This window comes from Callithrix jacchus, chromosome 12 (genome assembly GCF_049354715.1).
Source record: "Callithrix jacchus isolate 240 chromosome 12, calJac240_pri, whole genome shotgun sequence".
NCBI classification, from domain to species: Eukaryota; Metazoa; Chordata; class Mammalia; order Primates; family Cebidae; genus Callithrix; species Callithrix jacchus.
In genome coordinates this window covers 54724841-54741505 of record NC_133513.1, presented here as the reverse complement: position 1 = coordinate 54741505, position 16665 = coordinate 54724841, and the positions used below count along the sequence as shown (strand labels likewise).

The window sequence follows — 16665 nt, the reverse complement described above, 5'->3', positions numbered from 1 at the left end:
GCTGGATTTCAGGTATGAGCCACCATGCTCAGCCCTCTTGTTTGCATTTTAACAGAGAAGCAACAACAAAACCCTTTAAGACCTAAAGAGAAGGAAAACAGCCAGGTGCGGTGGCTCATGCCTGTAACCCCAGTACTTTGGGAGGCTGAGGTGGGTGGGTCACTTGACCCCTGGAGTTTAAGACCAGCCTGGACAACATGGCAAATTCCCATCTCTACAAAAAATTCAAAAAAATTTAGCCAGGCGTGGTGGTGTGTGCCTGTAGTCCCAGCTACTTGGAAGGGTGAGACTGGAGGATCACCTGAGCCCGGAGGTCGAGGCTGTGGTGGGCTGTAATTGCAGCACTGCACTCTAGGCTGGGACCCTGTCTCAAAAAAAAAAAAAAAAGAAAAGAAAAAAGAGAAGGAAAACTAGAGGCACTGAGAATAGTAAAAATAATTACTTTAATTGTAAATAATAAATATAATAAATTAACATTTATGGAATGAACACATGCTAGATATTATGATAGTATTTAATTTAATATATATTTTTAAAATTCAGTTTGTTCTGATGGGGGATACTGTAGGGGCTTTGGAGCACACATCATCCTCAATCCCCTCACACATATGCAAGTACTTTGGAGAGGGCCCTGGAAACCTCTCTCCTTTCCTGCACTTCCTAGACTTTTTCCTTTAGGCTGAAAGGGGGCTGCTTCAGCAACAAAGAACATTTCATAAGCAGACACCCCGCCTTTTTTTTTTTAATTGAAATCTGAATGTGGTAATTCTGAACTAGGGCCCTGGGCATGATTAATTACAGCAGCAACCATCTTAACCTGCCCAGGGGCTGGGCCTGAAAGAAATGAGGCCAGGCTGAAGAGAAATGCAGCTAAGGATAGTTAGGAATGCTAACAAAACTTTGTTAACTGGCTCTGTTCTTCTCTCAGCTGCTAATGCTGAGTTGGGAGATTTAAGGAATCAGTTCCTGTTTCGCTGGTTCTGGCCGACCCCAGAATCAACTCCCTTGATTGCAAATAAACAGGATCTTCCTTTTTGTCCCCAGGAATGTGATGGAGGAAGGACTCTAAGGCAAAGGGCCTCTTCTGCCAAAGCAGAATAATAATAACAATGATGACAGTAGGAATAAAATATTGCCCTCTTCATCAAGGGGGATAAGGGAATGTCCAGTTGTATGTGTCGAACCTTGTTGCTCTCCATGTGCCTGTCAGAGCTCCAGAATTCACAGGCCCAGGGTGGTCAGCATAGGCTGGATTTGAACTTTGTTTTGTGGTCCTCCTGAGTGCACTTGTACAAGCTGGGCTACATGCTTCAATTTGGGGTTCAGAAAACAGGATCACAATGACAGCACTTTTTGTTGACACAGTGCTGCAAATGTCTGTGCACCAGTCTGAGCATGTGTGTCAGTCATGGATGTCCCCAGTGCCTAGCACAAGTTGGGGCACAGTGGCTGTGAAGTAAGATGGGGCAGGATAGGAAGCTTGCAGCTTACTTTCAATTAGTCATGGAACAGGGTGAGAGGGCCGTGACTGTGAGTGAGCCCATCTTTTACCTCAGTGCTCCTGGAGCTGGGGCAGAAGAAAGAGCTGTGTTCAGGACTCATCTCCTATGTTTACTCTTGTAAACTCATTGTGTTCCAGAGGAATTATTGGACTTGCTCCTGGGTCAGTCTTATCTCAGTGTTTATTTTTTGGCTCTCTCGCTTCCCCAAGGGAGGGATACATCATGGAAGAACTTTACTATTTCTGTTTAATGTTCCTTTTTGTTCCAAACGGTGATGAGGAGGTAGAACGATGTCCCCTTCCCGGCTTCCAATCTTCCTTGGTCCAGGGACACAGATTCTTTTTCTTTTTCATTTTTCCTCTCTCCCTTTCCCCCACTTCCTCCTTCTGTTCCTTCTATTCTCCTTTCCCCTCATCTTTCTCCTTGTTCTTCTATTCTGAAGACTAATTCCAAAAGCTGAGGAGTAAGGACAGGTGAATTCAGTTTGTTCCTGCTGGTGCCCTTCCCCAGTAACATTTAGGAAATGACTTCTGTTAGGTCTGAATGTTTGTGTCCCTCCCAAATTCACATGTTGAAATCATAACCTCCAAGGTCTTAGGAGGTAGAGCTTTGGGGTGGGGGGTGATTAGATCATTGGTGTGGAGCCCTCAGGAATGGGATTAGTACGGTTATAAAAGAGGCCTGCAAGAGCTAGCTTGTCCCGTCTGCCATCTGAGGACACAGCAAGAAGGCCATTGTCTAGGAGTCAGAAAGTGGGCCCTCATCACACACCAAATCATGGGTGTGGTGATCTTTGGCTTCCCAGCCTCCAGAACTGTGAAAAATAAATTTCTGTTGTTATAAGCACCCAGCTTATGGCATTTTGTTATAGCAGCCCTAGTAGACAACTCATCTGCTCAAGAACTTTCAATAGCTCTCTATTATTATCAGTTTATAGTTCCAACACTAAAGCCCCCTCAAACAGAGCTATCCTGATCTTAATTTTTGTGACTTCTGCACATGATCCTTCCCCGCACCATCAACTGGTCTTCTTGATGTGTTCACCGAGCACACACCGCAGTGGGTGGGGAAGCATTTCCAGCCTAAACTAACAGCTTCTGTAGAGCCAACTAGAGGACAGAAGAGGTGGCTGAAGAGGTAAGGATTGATGGGATTATAAGAGATCTTCAGGGATATACTAGAGATTCTGGACTGTATTAATCATTAGTTGAGTAGGAGCCATTGAAAGATTTTAGGTCGGATCAAATTGGACTTTTTAAAATGGTTGTCCTGGGGCTATGTGGAGGAGGCAACAGTAGTGAGAGGGTGTGGAAAGGGGGAAGGATGCCGGCCCACTCTGGTGACATTGGTAGTGTCTGCAGAATAGCTTACACTTAGACAACCCAGCTGTGCATGGAGGCAGGGGGATGGATAACATGATCTTCACTAACCCCCTTCTGGTTGGGGAAGGGAGACCCGGTCTCCAATTTCATCTTTGAGTAGACTTGGGCCTGTTTCTGCAAGTCCTCTTCTATCTGTCAAAGCCCTTCTAGGAAAGCTGAACTGAAAGGTTTGGAGGGCAGAGCTGCTGGCTGGGGCCCCGGCCCACTTCCTCTTTTTCAGGCAGGAAAAGCAGACAAAAGTGGACAATGGACCAGAGGGTGCGTCCAGCAGAGAAGGAGGGAGGAGGCGGGGGAGCTGGTCCTTGGGGCAGCAGGCCTGGGAAGGTTCCCTTTGATCCCCTTATCTCTGGAGTGTAAGCTTTCTTTTTTGGCCTTAGGACCTTTCGTTGCAGCATTTCCTGGAATCCCCCAAAGTAAACACAGTCAAGACTGCATTCTTACTGCTCCACTCTGTGGAATCTGCTCCTCCCAGCTGAGAGAGGGCAGGAAGGTCAACCCTCCAAGATCAGCAATGCTCATCAGAATGCTGACAAGGGCCCACCTAACAATATGTTAGGACCAGCGCTGTATGGGAGACGATGCCAGCCACAAAATGTTTAACCATGATCATGACTGTCATCATCAGCTGCAGAACCAGGGGCTTCTAAGTGCCAGACGCTGGGGAAAATGAAATCAAAGCCCTGTGAATAACCGCCTCTGTGGAGATGGGGAGCTACAATTACGAATAGGCCTACTGGGTTGAGGCACCTGCAGTGTGTAAGATCAGGATCCAGCAAGTCAGGACTCAATTTTCCCTTCTCTATTTGAGAGGTGCCTATACCCACTGGAATTAAAGTAGGAGGGGAGAGAGGCCAGTTAAGGCTGAGCTGGCTCTCAGCTGCAGTAGGAGCGGAAGACGACAACCAGCTGATATTGGGTAGCTCTGTTCATCCTGGGCTTGGAGGCAAGAATAGGCAAGGAGAAAATCTGGATCCTTCCAGAGAAGAACAGGCATGGGTTTAAGGAGTTACCTGCCCACTGGGCCTCCTTTCATCCAGACAGGAGGCCCATGACCACCTCTTCCAGATGGGGATGCGGTGGGTGGGGAACAGCGAATGATGCCACTGATGACTTTAAGCCTCACAAATCTCTCCCTCTGAGGAGCAGGAGAGTAAGAGAAGCTCGAAATTTGGGGTCATCAGCCAATTATCCTTCCCCAGTGTTTATTATTGCCAACACTTAGAGGGAAAGGGTGGGATGCTTTTAGCCAAGCTAGCGTTTTATTTATAGGGAAATTCAACCCCTGCCAGTCCTTCTCCCTTTCTACAAATGGAAACTGCTCCACCAGGAGTCCTTCAACCTTCTGACTTTCCCCCTCTCCAGCGGCTCCTCGTCGCGCAGTTGAGGGCCCTTACGTAACGCAGATTGTGAAATGCAGGAAAGGCCCGGCTGTCTACAGCTAACGGCTCAGATGGAGCGCCCCTGATAGGAATCCCCCCACCCCGGGCCTGGCCCAGACCCACGCGATCAAGTTGTGGGCATGGAGTGTTGCGCCCTCGGACACCCAGGGACAGAGGGACGCGGGGAGTCGGAAAGCCGTCCGGGCGCAGGGCGCCGAGGGCCACCTGTTGCAGCGGGCGGCCGGGGCTCACTTGCGCGGGGGGCCGGGCCGAGGGGCGGCGGCTGCGGCGCGCGGCGGCGTTGAGGTTCCCGCGGCCGGCCAGCTCCCCCGGCTTCCGCCAGGTCAGCTGACTGCCCCGTGCGAAACTGCACGCCCAGCGAGGAACTGCACGCCCGCCGCGCTCCCCTGCAGCGCTCCCAGTCGCCTCCGCCGCCGCCGCCGCGCCCCCGCGTTCTGGCCGCCATGGCCGGGCTCGTGGTCAGTGGAACTCAAGTAAGTCCCGGCCAGCCCCGCCTCCGCCCCGGGTGCAGAACGTGTGAGGAGGGACGGCGGGGCTCAGGGGCTCCCTAGGGCCTAGACACCCGTCCTCGCATCAGGGGACTGCATCTGCAGCGGGTGTCAGGTGCTCAGGCTCGCCCTAGTGTGTCGAAGACAGACCCCGTTTCGGTCCTGGCACACCCCCTGGCTGTGCGGGAAGAACACCCCCGAGATCCCCCGAACTCCCTCTCCCCTTAGCGCCTCACTGAGCAGGCCCAGTGGGCACAATGCTGAGGGCGCTGCTACTTTTGGGGGCCCACAGAAAATACTCCAATTTCATAATCTGAGTTTTAAAAACTTTTGGTCAAAGAATCAATTTTGATAAATCACACTGATCTAGTCATCTTTATACCAATGCAGTTGTAACATACAAATTTACTTATTTGTAAATGGAGGAAGAGGTTTACGAAGGCAAAAGTGCCTAGGGCCACCGAAGTCCCAGCACGTCCCTGGAGACGAGGGTGCTGGTGGGCCCTGTGCTGGATGGGCTACGCCATAGCCATAGATTCCTTTCCAAAGGCTGGTGGAAGGCCACCGACCTCCAGTTCTGTTTCCACACCTGATTTCTTGAACAGGGGTCTGATGAACACTCCAGTTTCAACCCTGGGTGCCAGACACCCAGCCTCATGTGCTTTCAGCTCTGTAGTGAAGCCTCAGGTGTTTAAAGTCATTGCAGGAGGCATGAACTCAGCCATGCTGGGACTAGGTGTCCTACCTGCGGGAAAAGCCAGGTCTCTGTCTTTAACTTTTTCTCTGCTCTCTGATGAAGCCAGAGCCCTCTTACTTCCTGCCTTTCCCTGCACACCCTGGAGAAAAAGTTCTGAGTTTTTGAAGCTCTCCTCCTGGACTGTCTAAGGCAGGTGGTGTCAGGCACAATTGGATTTTGAAATTACTTTGGGCTGAAGGGAATGATTCCTCCCTAGAGGAGGTTCTGCGGTCTTTTACAGCTCCTACAGATGCAGTGAGGGCCAACTGTGCTGCCCATTAAACTGGCCGCTGCTTGTTTTCTTTTTTTCCAAAATCCTGTCATTTCATCAGGTACACATATTTATTGAGTGCCTACTGTGTGCCAGGCACCATGCCAAGCATTGTTGGAAATTAGACTTTCCATTATCTCTGCATACCCCTCATTTAACAGTTGCTTAGGAATGCTGGCTCTGTCCCTTGACCCATAGCCTGGGAGGAGAGAGCTGGAGAAAACCAGAGTTCACAAGTGAGCAGACCAGGGAGCTACCAGCTTGCTGAGATGTTAAAAACGACTAGTCTTGTTCAGCCAGTGGAGAAAGGAGCTTTTTTTCCTTGGAGTTAATATGACTGCCTAGAGGGAGGGACTGGACAAGAGGGCCTCTTCTTTCTCTAGGAGTATCTGCCTAAGAAGGAGAGTTCCCTGCCCCTTCAGACCCTAGGTCTCTGCATTTTCAGATGTGATATTCTCCAGGTGTACCTTGCTGCAAGTTCATGGAGCTGAGTGCTTTCATGTGCTTCCTTTTCCTTTGCTCTTCTTCTGTTTCCTAGATTTGATCTTTCCTGCACCCCCATTCTTAGCCTACTCCAGATAGCCGAAGGGCATTCATGGAAGTGGTGAGACATTTTAGGCCCTTGGGGACCATTTTAGAAGGATGGAGTTGCTTGGGGAGGAGCTAAGAAGGTAGGTTGGGAAACTGCCCTGGGGTCTTAGTGCCCTGTTTCCTAAACTGCCCAGGTTAGTGGATTTGTGTGTTGTTGTTGTTGTTTTTGGTATTCTGCTCCCAGAGATTTCTAATGGCTGCGCCGTTATAAGAGGTAGCACCTTGAATGTGGGTAGCATGGAACAGTGCTTGTCAGTCTTCAGTAGATTCTTCTTTAACTTCCCATGAGCCCGTAATATGAATACAGTTTTTAATACAATGTTACTCAAATATAAAAACATACAGCCAGATACAACTTTTCCATATCTAGAGACCTATAAATCCCAAATAAAGGGACGGTTTAAGTGCAAAGGAAAAAACCCTATACAATTAAACAATTTAATGAGATGAATGCTGCTTGACTTGAAGTTAGGTCACTGCTTTTAATGCTGCTGTGGAGTTGGTTTTTAGGAACTCCACAGGCCTGTGATGCCCCATGCTTGGTGACGTTGCAGTCTCCCTATGGCTTTTCTCTATAAAAGTCTTTTCATTTGCCACGGATCTGACTTCATTTGGCTTCTCCTGACTTGAGTGCATCATTTATGTTCAGCATTAAGTCACTTCTCTTCTTTTTCCTCTAGCTCATGACAATACGATTGTAGACACAAATAGAAACTTGGAATTTGGGCACCGAAATCTTCCCAAGAGATACTGGAATAACGAATCCCTTCTATGGGGATAGTGGTCTGATTCAACAGCTGTTTAACAGAGTGGCCACTGGGTGCCAAGGACGGTGTTGTGTGCTTTTAATTTGTTAGCTCATCGCATTCCTGTAAGTACAATAGGCACAAAAATATGCATGGGGCTGTTTCATGAGGATTGAATAGATAACAAGCCCATGATAGGCATTTAATAAATGTTGTTTTTTATATTATCTTAACACCTTTGGAGGCAGTTAGTGTTAATCCAGTTGCAGAAGAGGAAACAGACTTGAAGATAGTGACTCATCCACGACAACACAGCTAGTCGTAGCAGTACTGGGAATCAGACTTGGACCTATGGCTGTTGCTACTCTGACAGCTTCCAGTATCACACATGCACTTATTTATTTATGAATGAATGATAAGGTCTTGCTCTGTTGCCCAGGCTGACATGCAGTGGCGTGATCATAGCTCACTGCAGCCTTAAACTCCTGAGCTCAAGCAGTCTCCCCGTCTCAGCCTCCTGAGTAGCTGTGAGTACAGGTGTGTGCCACTATGCCCAGCTCAGTATTACAAATTTAAAATTGAGGATCTCCCGCCCCTGGTTAGGAGCAGACATCATAATATAATCTCCTCAACATCGGACTGCTGACAAACTCATCATCTCCAGAAGTGCCCTGGGAGCCAGAGAGTCCCGGTGCAAAGTGAAAGCTGCAGTCTTATGCGTTTGGTCATTTTCCGCAGCTTCTGCTCGGAGGGATTGGATGTGTATATGGGTGAGGACCCCTTCCAGACACACTCCTTTCCCTTTGTAGTTTCCTTTCCTTGGGGGTCTTTAACTTATTTTCATTTGCTGGGCAATGGTGTCCCTTCCTGTTATCATTCCACCCAGGGTGGAAGTCTTAGGGTACAAATTAGAGAAAATAGAGAAATTATAAGTTCAAATCTTTGTTCCTCAAGGCAGTCTAAATAAAGGTAATTGACTAAATGCAATGGTGTTCTAGATATGCTCTTGCTCCTGTGCCATTTAGGATCTATTAGTCTCTATACCCTGTCTCCCTTTTGCTGAAGAAGCAAACTATTTTTGATGTGGCTCTTCTGGCCTTGAATCTTACAGTAGGTGGTCCTTGCTCTAAGAAGCTTCCTGACATCCTGAGAGGTAATGTCTTCCCTCAGAAGTACTTCTTAAGTCTTTTTTTTCTGGTTTTGAATGTTGCCTGCAATGCCTGGCAGTGGCTGCTTGCTGCTTTTAAGCCTTTTCCAGCCGATTTGAGCCCTTCAGCCTGGTCGGCTTAATTCACATCTCTAAAAGCTTCTAGTTTACCACAGGGGTTGTCTAAGCATGCAGATTGCTTATCGGGTTGGTCCTAGTGCTAAACTTTTGAGACTTGGTCTTCATCTTTGTGGAATGAGAACAGGTTGTATTTTTCTTAGTCTTCCTGAGATGTTGTATAGGTAAGACCATCTAATGAAACAGGCTGCTGGAAGTCTCATCAGATGCTGGGAGTGATCCAAATGCTTCGTGGTGATAGCTGTCCTCGGTGCTCCTGTTTCCGCTCTGAAAGGGACTCCTACAGAAGGAAAAGGGAAGCAAATATCCATTTCTTTTCCCAGGCTCTAGCATTCTTCTTGGGCCCTTGGGCCCTCAGTGTAACACCGTGAAAGAAGTTCTTGCCCTTTCAGCTCAGAAGACTCATTTTGAAGCCAAAACATGATGATAGATGCACCATTGGCATTTGTTGATCAAGAAAACTCAGTGGGGTGCAGTGGCTTATGCCTATAATCCTAGCACTTTGGGAGGCTGAGGTGGGCATATCACAAGGTCAGGAGTTTGAGACCAGCCAGGCCAATATGGTGAAACCCCATCTCTACTAAAAATATAAAAATTAGCCAGGCATGTTGGTGGGCATCTGTAACCCCAGCTACTTGAAAGGCTGAGGCAGGAGAATCACTTGAACCTGGGAGGCGGAGGTTGCAGTGAGCCGAGACCATGCCATTGTATTCCAGCCTGGGTGACAGAGTGAGATGTTGTCTTAGGAAAAAAAGAAAGAAAGAAAACATGCATCTGCCTGGCATGGTGGCTTTACCTGCAGTTCCAGCTACTTTGGGAGGCTGAGGCAGGGGGATTGCTAGAGTCTAGAGTTCGAGATCAGCCTGAGCAACACAGTGAGACCCCATATCTTAAAAAAAGAGAGAGAGAAATCCCACACCCACATGTGGATTTGTAAGCACTCCACGGCCCCCAAGTTGGAAGTCCTTACTTATGGTGTAGGACTTGATCTGGGCTCTATCACTAAGAAGCTGTATTGTGCTGGGCAGGCCTCTGGAGTCTTAGTTTCCTTGTATAAAATATAAGAAGATTTGACAAGCTGGGTCTCTACTAGTTTTAGTCCTTGGTCATTCCAAGAGGAAGGAGCTCAGTTTCTGCATCTAAAATACAACATCTCTGCTATATATATTACAGAGGTCTTGATTGATAATATGTACAAGATAGTGGTGCAGGCTGGGGTGAATGGGATGGATTTTCTGGTGAGCACCATGAGCCTGTGGTTCATTGTGAATGAACAATACTGAAGAAGCTGCTGATTGAGCAGAGATCCTGAGGGAAATCGAAGTCCCCAGATAGACTGGGGCCTTATAGCCTCAGTCTCTTTGGCCTGTGATTTCTGTTTTAGCTTGGAAGCAGAACTTAATTTATTACACAAGGAACTGAGGTGAAAGATGGTCCCCAGGTAGAAAGAGGGAGATTGCTAGATTGAGCTTACAGTCCTTTATTTTTTAGCCTGTAACTTCTTGAGTCAAAATTACTTTATTGCTGTCAGCTATCTTTCTGTCCTTTCTCCTTATTTTCTCTCCTAGAATGAAGTGACGGGAGGGGAGTTGATACAGGATATTGCATTGTCAGCAGTTTGTCCTCACGGAAAGAAGAAGGTTGAGAGATGACTGGACATGTTGAGGGTGGCAGGGTTCAGTGTGGCTTGTATTAGGTTGAACCATGTGAAAGAGCTATTTTGTGGTTCTAAAATGGTTGGATATCGGTAGTTCACATGGGTGAACCTAATATCTGAGGATGTAAGATGGCCACCATAGTCTTGTTTCTCCTGAGGAAACACCCTCCTGGGGAATCCCTCTCCCTCTCATTCTAAGATATCTGTGTCTATATGTGTGGAAGAATGTGATTTGTAGGGTAACCAGAGGAAGGTTGTAGCATGTGTTGGGCTTGAATTTCTACCTGGGGGTTGAGCATGTTGTACTTTAGGGAAACAGCATGCACTGTGGCCCATTGGTCAACTGATCCTATGGATTTGTTTTATGGTTTGGGGATTAGTTGCTTGTTTGCCCACAGATTGCTGTCTGTAAAAATGGGTTCCAAAAACTGAGTGATCAGGGTAGTGAGAAAGGCCACTGACCTCACAGGCATCAGTTCTGGAGTCAGTTCAGATTCAGTTCACTTGAGCCCTTTAATATTTGGGCATATATGGGTACTTAATAATCTGAACTAAACAGAAGAATGACTAAGGAACAGCTTTGTGTGTAGAGCGGGATTGGTTGCCAAAGGTCTACTGGAGGAGGACCACACATTGTTGCCCTAGTTGCCTTCAAATCAGCTTTGTTTGGGTGTGGAGGGCATTTTGTACACAGTGGCAATTGGATGGGATTGTTGGTCTGGGGAGGTTTTCTTTTCCAACCCTGTTTGTTCCAGCACCCTAAAAGTTGAATGCTGGTAAGTGAATCTGCTGTGTCTTTTATGAAGTAATGTGCATACCAGGGGACTGGGGGGCAGTGGAGGAGAGGGAGAAGAAGGGGTGGAGGGACAGCTGTTGCAAAGGCCCCTGAGTGAGAGGGCGATTGTTGCGGTTATATCAACGTGCCCTGATAATCAGATTTCTTTTGGACACCTGAATCTGGCCCATTTTAGTCCAATTTCCATTGTCCTGGGATTAGTCTCCGTCATGTTAACTGCACCAGGAAAGGAGAGCTGTTGGTGGAGTCCTTGGAGCCCCCAAAGCTGATTTGATCAGGAAAACAGTCAGAAATGTGGCCTTTCTGTGTGTGAGAAACATGCCTTTCAAGTTGCGGAAGCAATCACTGGATCGGTAATTTCAGGGTTGGGAGCAGCTGGGTGATTTCCGTTTGCCACATTGTTTCTGTTCCATTTAATTTCCAGGTGTCCTACATAGGCCAGGACTGCAGAGAAATTCCAGAGCACCTTGGCAGGGACTGTGGACATTTCGCAAAGAGGCTTGATCTGAGCTTTAACCTTCTGAGGTATGTAACCTTCACAAGATGTAGGCCAGGCCTGGGAGGCCCAATCCTCCTGGGTACTTTAGGGCCAGCAGATAAAAGTCAAATGTTCCAGCTCTTCGTAGGGTGTCCTTTTATTCAGCACAAGGCTCTCAGATGCGTGGAATCACACCGCAAAGGTTTGACTGTGTCTGGTATTTGCTTGGCTGACTTTTTTTTTTGTGCTGCTGAAGAGGCAGCCCACATTTTGAGCCTCATTCATCTCACATGAGTTCCTATGAGAGGGCCATCATATTTTCACTGTGTTTTTTTCCTTTCTCATGGATACCTGTGCAGACAGGTCAGAACACTCTTGGGGAAGGAATGAGATGGAACCTGCAAGAGTGTTTTGGGGTGTCTAGGTGTGCTTTTTTGGATAAATGCGTGTCCCAAAGCACTCGTTGAATCACAGGTAGGGTGTGTGTATGTGTGTGTTTTCTTTCTTTTGCCTTTTTATAAATTGGAGCTTTAAATATTTGTGATGATAATTTCTCCCAGATGGTGTTTCAAAGCAATTTAAACTGTTGGCGTGGGGTGGGTGGGAGGGAAATTCTCTGACAACTGTTCCAGTCTTGGCAAAGGTAAGTGTGATCTCGTATATTATTCCAGTGGAGAATATAGGCAGTTATTTCCTTTCTCCCTAAAGGGTTATGCCTTGTGTCTGGTTTGGGGGCTTGGAGGAGAGAAGTAAGAGGTACTTGGAAAGCAGGTGTCGGTGGGATAAGAGCAGGGGTCAGGCATCAGGCAAGGCGATTGCTTTTCCTCCTAACAGGATGGTGCCACCCAGGGCTTTTTCCTCCATGCCCTCCTTGATAGCTGTGCTGCCCTCTGAGTGGGACAGACTGTGCTGGGATCAAAGGAGAGATGAACCTGAATTCCGTTCCAGGGCCCAGGCACTCTCCTGCTTGTAGACCTCTGAGTCTTCATTTCCCACCGCTGAGTCATGATACCTGGGAATCAGGAATGTGAAGGAAAATGAACACAGCTCAGGGTATTAAGGCACCAGAGAGGGAGAAGAAGATTTGTTTGAGGTCAGCCAGCAGAACTCCTCGGATGCTGCTCAGGAGCACGTGGCTACACAGAGCTGTGCTGTCTCCAGGAAAGGGGCATCCTGAAGGTTATGGTGGAAGGAGAGTGGCTGCTGTCTGTGTATTCTTCCTTACCCCCAAAGGGTTGTGTGTATCTGGGGAGAGGTGGAAACTGACAAGTTGCAAAGTAGTGCACAGTGATGAGAGGAAGCCAAGTAAATACATGCTGACTCTAAAGAAATGAAGGTTGGTTTTTTGGTTCCAGTATCTGAAATGAGGACTGAGTGCACAGCCTTGAATGTTCCAGCTTTCTAGAGCAGACTTGGGCAAAAGGCTCCCTTTGCTGGGTATGGAAGGATTTCCTCCTGTGTGACTGGCCCCCAGGGGCTCAGGGCATCAGATCGGGGCGTGGGCTTGTGGTTGCCCTGAGTAGCTGGTGGGAGCGGGATGTGGGTTTGAGGAGGCTGTGTCCTGTGAGGGAGCATCAGTGCTTATGGGTCATGGGACTGGGTTGTTGGGTTTGAGGAAACACAGCCATCTTTGTCATGTCCAGGGGCCCCGCCTTTCTTTGGCAGAGGAGGGACTGGACTTTGGGAGGTGTGTATGTGTGGCAAGAAGGGGCTGTTGGCTCTGAGGCGCTGGATCTATATGAATTTATTGTAGGAAACAACGTACTAGACGCAGAAAAATTTAGTAAGGGGGTAACTGAAAAGTGGATTCAGAGGGAGAACACTGAAGATTAGTATTTTCCTTTGTTGAGAGGAAAGACATTTCTGTAGTGTTGTGTTTGAGTTGGTTTCACTTCTGCTCAGGAGCCTGTTCTTGTCTGCATTTTGGTCAGTGTGTGAGCTCCACACTGGATTGTAGCTGAGTTTGGGCAAGGGATGAGCAATGAAGGGGTGAGGTCTAAGGTTCAGAAAAAGTTCAAGTTTAAAGACTTGGTTATGCTGGAGGGAGTTACAGACCAGAATGGAGAAAAGCACTTCTGACTTGAGTTGGGTGTGGTTGGGACTGGATCACCTTTGACCTTCTTTATTTACCTAATGGGAGGGAGGAGTAGGGGAGGCAACAGCTCTCTTGGGTGTTAGAGGAAGATTTGAGCTTATTTGGGCACTGGTCTCTATCTTTGCCTTCAGCTGAATCAACATCTAAAATGCTTTAGATGCTTAGCTAATTTCTCTTAAAAAGAATAAGCAGAGGCCAGGTGCGATGGCTCCTGCCTGTAATCCCAGCACTTTGGGAGGCTGAGGTGGGTGGATCACTTGAAGTCAGAAGTTCAAGACCAGCCTGGCCAACATGGTGAAACCTCATCTCTACTGAAAATACAAAAAATTAGCTGGACGTGGTGGTAGGTGTCTGTATTCCCTTAGAGAATAACTTCAACCCAGGAGGCAGAGATTGCAGTGAGATCACACCATTGCACTCCAGCCTGGGCAACAAGAGCAAAACTCTGTCTAAAAAAAACAACACCAAAAAAAGAATAAGCACGAGAGGGAAAAAATAGTGAGAAAAGAAGAGACAGGAGATTCTAAACTTACCTTCCAAATGCGTAGGGATGGAGCGAATGACCCAAACCCACTAGACTTCAGGGATCATGATATCCAAATGAAATATTGTGAATCCATATCCCATGTTCTGTAGACAGTTTCTCCCTAGGCCTCTCTGCCCCTCACTATTTCCATGGGACTGCAGGGAGCATGTTTCCCAGTCAGGCTGCCCTGTACCCAGCATACCACAATTCCCTGCTCTGACCATCTCTTGGCTCTGCTGCCTGCTATTTTTCCTTTTGGCAGCCTGCCTGGCCCCACTTGGGACACCCCCTTCATTTCTCCAAAGCCCAACACCATGTTATTACATAGTGACTTGTACTGCCAGCTGAAGGTGTAGTGAAGGGGGCTGGGCGGTAATTGTGGCACACAGCAGGAGATAAGGTTGGGATAGCACTGTTCCTGGAAATTTTTGGAGTTCTATTTGCTACAGAGAATTTCTGCCTGGCGGTGCTCTCATTAGGGTCAGGCCTCCTGCATGTGACTAGCGCCTCTTTCTCCCAGGCCCTTTGTCTCTTTTCCATGTCACTTACCAACTTTCCAGGATTTTTGTGCTATCCTCAGAAGCACAAAATTCTCCCTTTGTTATATACAGAAAAATTAACCGTTTACCATCCTTTTAGAACATCTCTGCAGGCTTATTATTATTATTATTATGTTTTTACCTTAAAAGAGTCATATCAGGATGTTGCCTTAAATAGAGCAATACTTTGACAAATAAAAACTTTACACTCTCCTAGGTTGCAAGATCAGCTGCAGTCCACTTGTGTTTTAGGGCAAAGTTTACTTTTAGGCAAGGAGTTCTGTTTATTCAGTTTTTAAATAGTTAATAGATGCACATGGCACAACCTTCAGAAAGAGCAAACATGCAGTGAGAAGAAAGTTTCATTTACACCCACGTCCTTTAGCCTCCCAGCTTCCCTTTGCACTGCTACCTATTGTTACTCAGTTTTTGTGTCATCCTCCAGAGACATTCCATACATAAACTAACGTGATTTTTAAATTTTTTCTAACTTTATTGAGGCATAATTGACAGCTGAAAGTTGTATCTATTTGTAGCATACAATATAATGTTCTGATACATGTATACATTGTGAGATGCTTACTGAGCTCAAGCTAATTAACATATCCATCACCTCACACAGTTCCCTTGTTTGTATGAAGAGAATATGAATGATCTATTGTCTTAGCAGATTTCAAATATACAATTCAGTAATATAACCTATAGCCACCATGCTGTGCATTATATTATATTTAAGTTCTTAATCCATTTTGAGTTGATTTTTGTATATTATCTGAGAGAAGGGTCAAGTTTTTTGTATATGGTGTGAGATAAGGGATCAATTTTTACTTCCACATATGTATATCCAGTTTTTCTAACACCATTTATTGAAGAGACTGTTCTTTCCCTTTTGTGTGTTCTTGGCACCTTTGTTGAAGATCAGTTAACTGTCAATGCATAGATTTATTTCTGGACTTTCTATTTTATTCCATTGGTCTATATGTTTGTTTTTATCTCAGTATGTACTGTTTTGAAAATTATAGCTTTGTAGTATGTTTTGAAATCAGGTAGTGTGATGCCTCTAGCTTTGTTCTTTTTGCTCAGAATTGTTCTGTTTGGGATCTTTTGTATCATATGAATTTTAGGATTTTTTTTATTTTTCTGTGAAAAATGCCATTGGAATTTTGATAAGGATTGCCTTGAACCTGTTGATCACTTTAGATCATATGGGATATATCCCTTTATTTGTGTATCCTTCAGTTTCTTTCATCAGTGTTTTATAGTTTTCATTGTACAGATCTTTTACCTCTTTGGTTAAATTTGTAGGAATAAATTTTATTCCTATAAAAATATTTTATTTTTTCATGTTATTGTAAATCAGATTAATTTTTTTGGATAATTCTTTGTTAGTGTATAGGGATGCAGCTGATTTTTGTATGTTGATTTTGTATCCTGCAACTTTAGTGAATGTGTTTATTCTAATAGTTTTTTTGGTATAGTCATCATAGTTTTCTATGTATAAGATCATGTCATCTGCAAACAGAGACAGTTTGACTTCCTCCTTTCCAATTTAGATGCCTCTTATTTTTCTTGCCAAATTGCTCTGGCTGGGACTTCTATTACTATATTGAATGGAAATGGTGAGAGTGGGCATCCTTGTTCCTGATCTTAGACGAAAAGTTTTCAATATTTTTCTGTTGAGTGTGATGTTAGCTATGGGCTGGTCGTATATGAACTTTATTATGTTAAGGTAAATTCATTCTATACTTAATTTGTTAAGAGTTTTTACTATGAAAGGATGTTGAATTTTGTCAAATGCTTTTTCTGTTAATGTGGTATCCTTCATTATGTTAATGTGGCATACCATATGTATTGATTGCATGTGTTAAACCATCTTTACATTCCAGGGATAAATCCCACTTGATGATGGTGCATGGTTCTTTCAATGTGCTGTTGAATTTGGTTTGTTGACTGTGTTGAGTATTTTTGCTTTTTATGTTCATCAGGGATATTTGCATGTAGTTTCCTTGTAGGGTCCTTGTCTGGCTTTGATATCAGGACAATGCTGGTCTTCTTAAATAAATTTGAAAGTGTTCCCTTCTCTCCAATTTTTTGTAAGAGTCTGAGAAGGATTGATGTTAATTCTTTAAATGTTTGATAAAATTCACTAGTGAAGCCATCAGGTCCTAGACTT

The 16665-nt window shown here is 45.7% G+C and overlaps 1 protein-coding gene across 4 annotated transcripts in view; it reads left to right on the top strand.

Annotated features, from left to right (window-relative positions):
* The first annotated feature begins 4643 nt into the window (after positions 1 to 4643).
* LRMDA (leucine rich melanocyte differentiation associated) overlaps positions 4644 to 16665 on the top strand; it is a 1126962-nt gene continuing 1114940 nt past the window's right edge. For 3 of the 4 annotated variants that reach the window (XM_054242288.2, XM_054242286.2, XM_054242285.2), the window contains exons 1-2: positions 4644 to 4757; positions 11279 to 11379. In XM_054242288.2, the coding sequence (XP_054098263.1) occupies positions 4728 to 4757; positions 11279 to 11379 (131 nt within the window). In that variant the 5' untranslated portion in view covers positions 4644 to 4727. Of the gene's footprint in view, positions 4758 to 11278; positions 11807 to 16665 lie in introns of those variants that run through there. The other variant, XM_054242287.2, reaches the window with a different exon arrangement.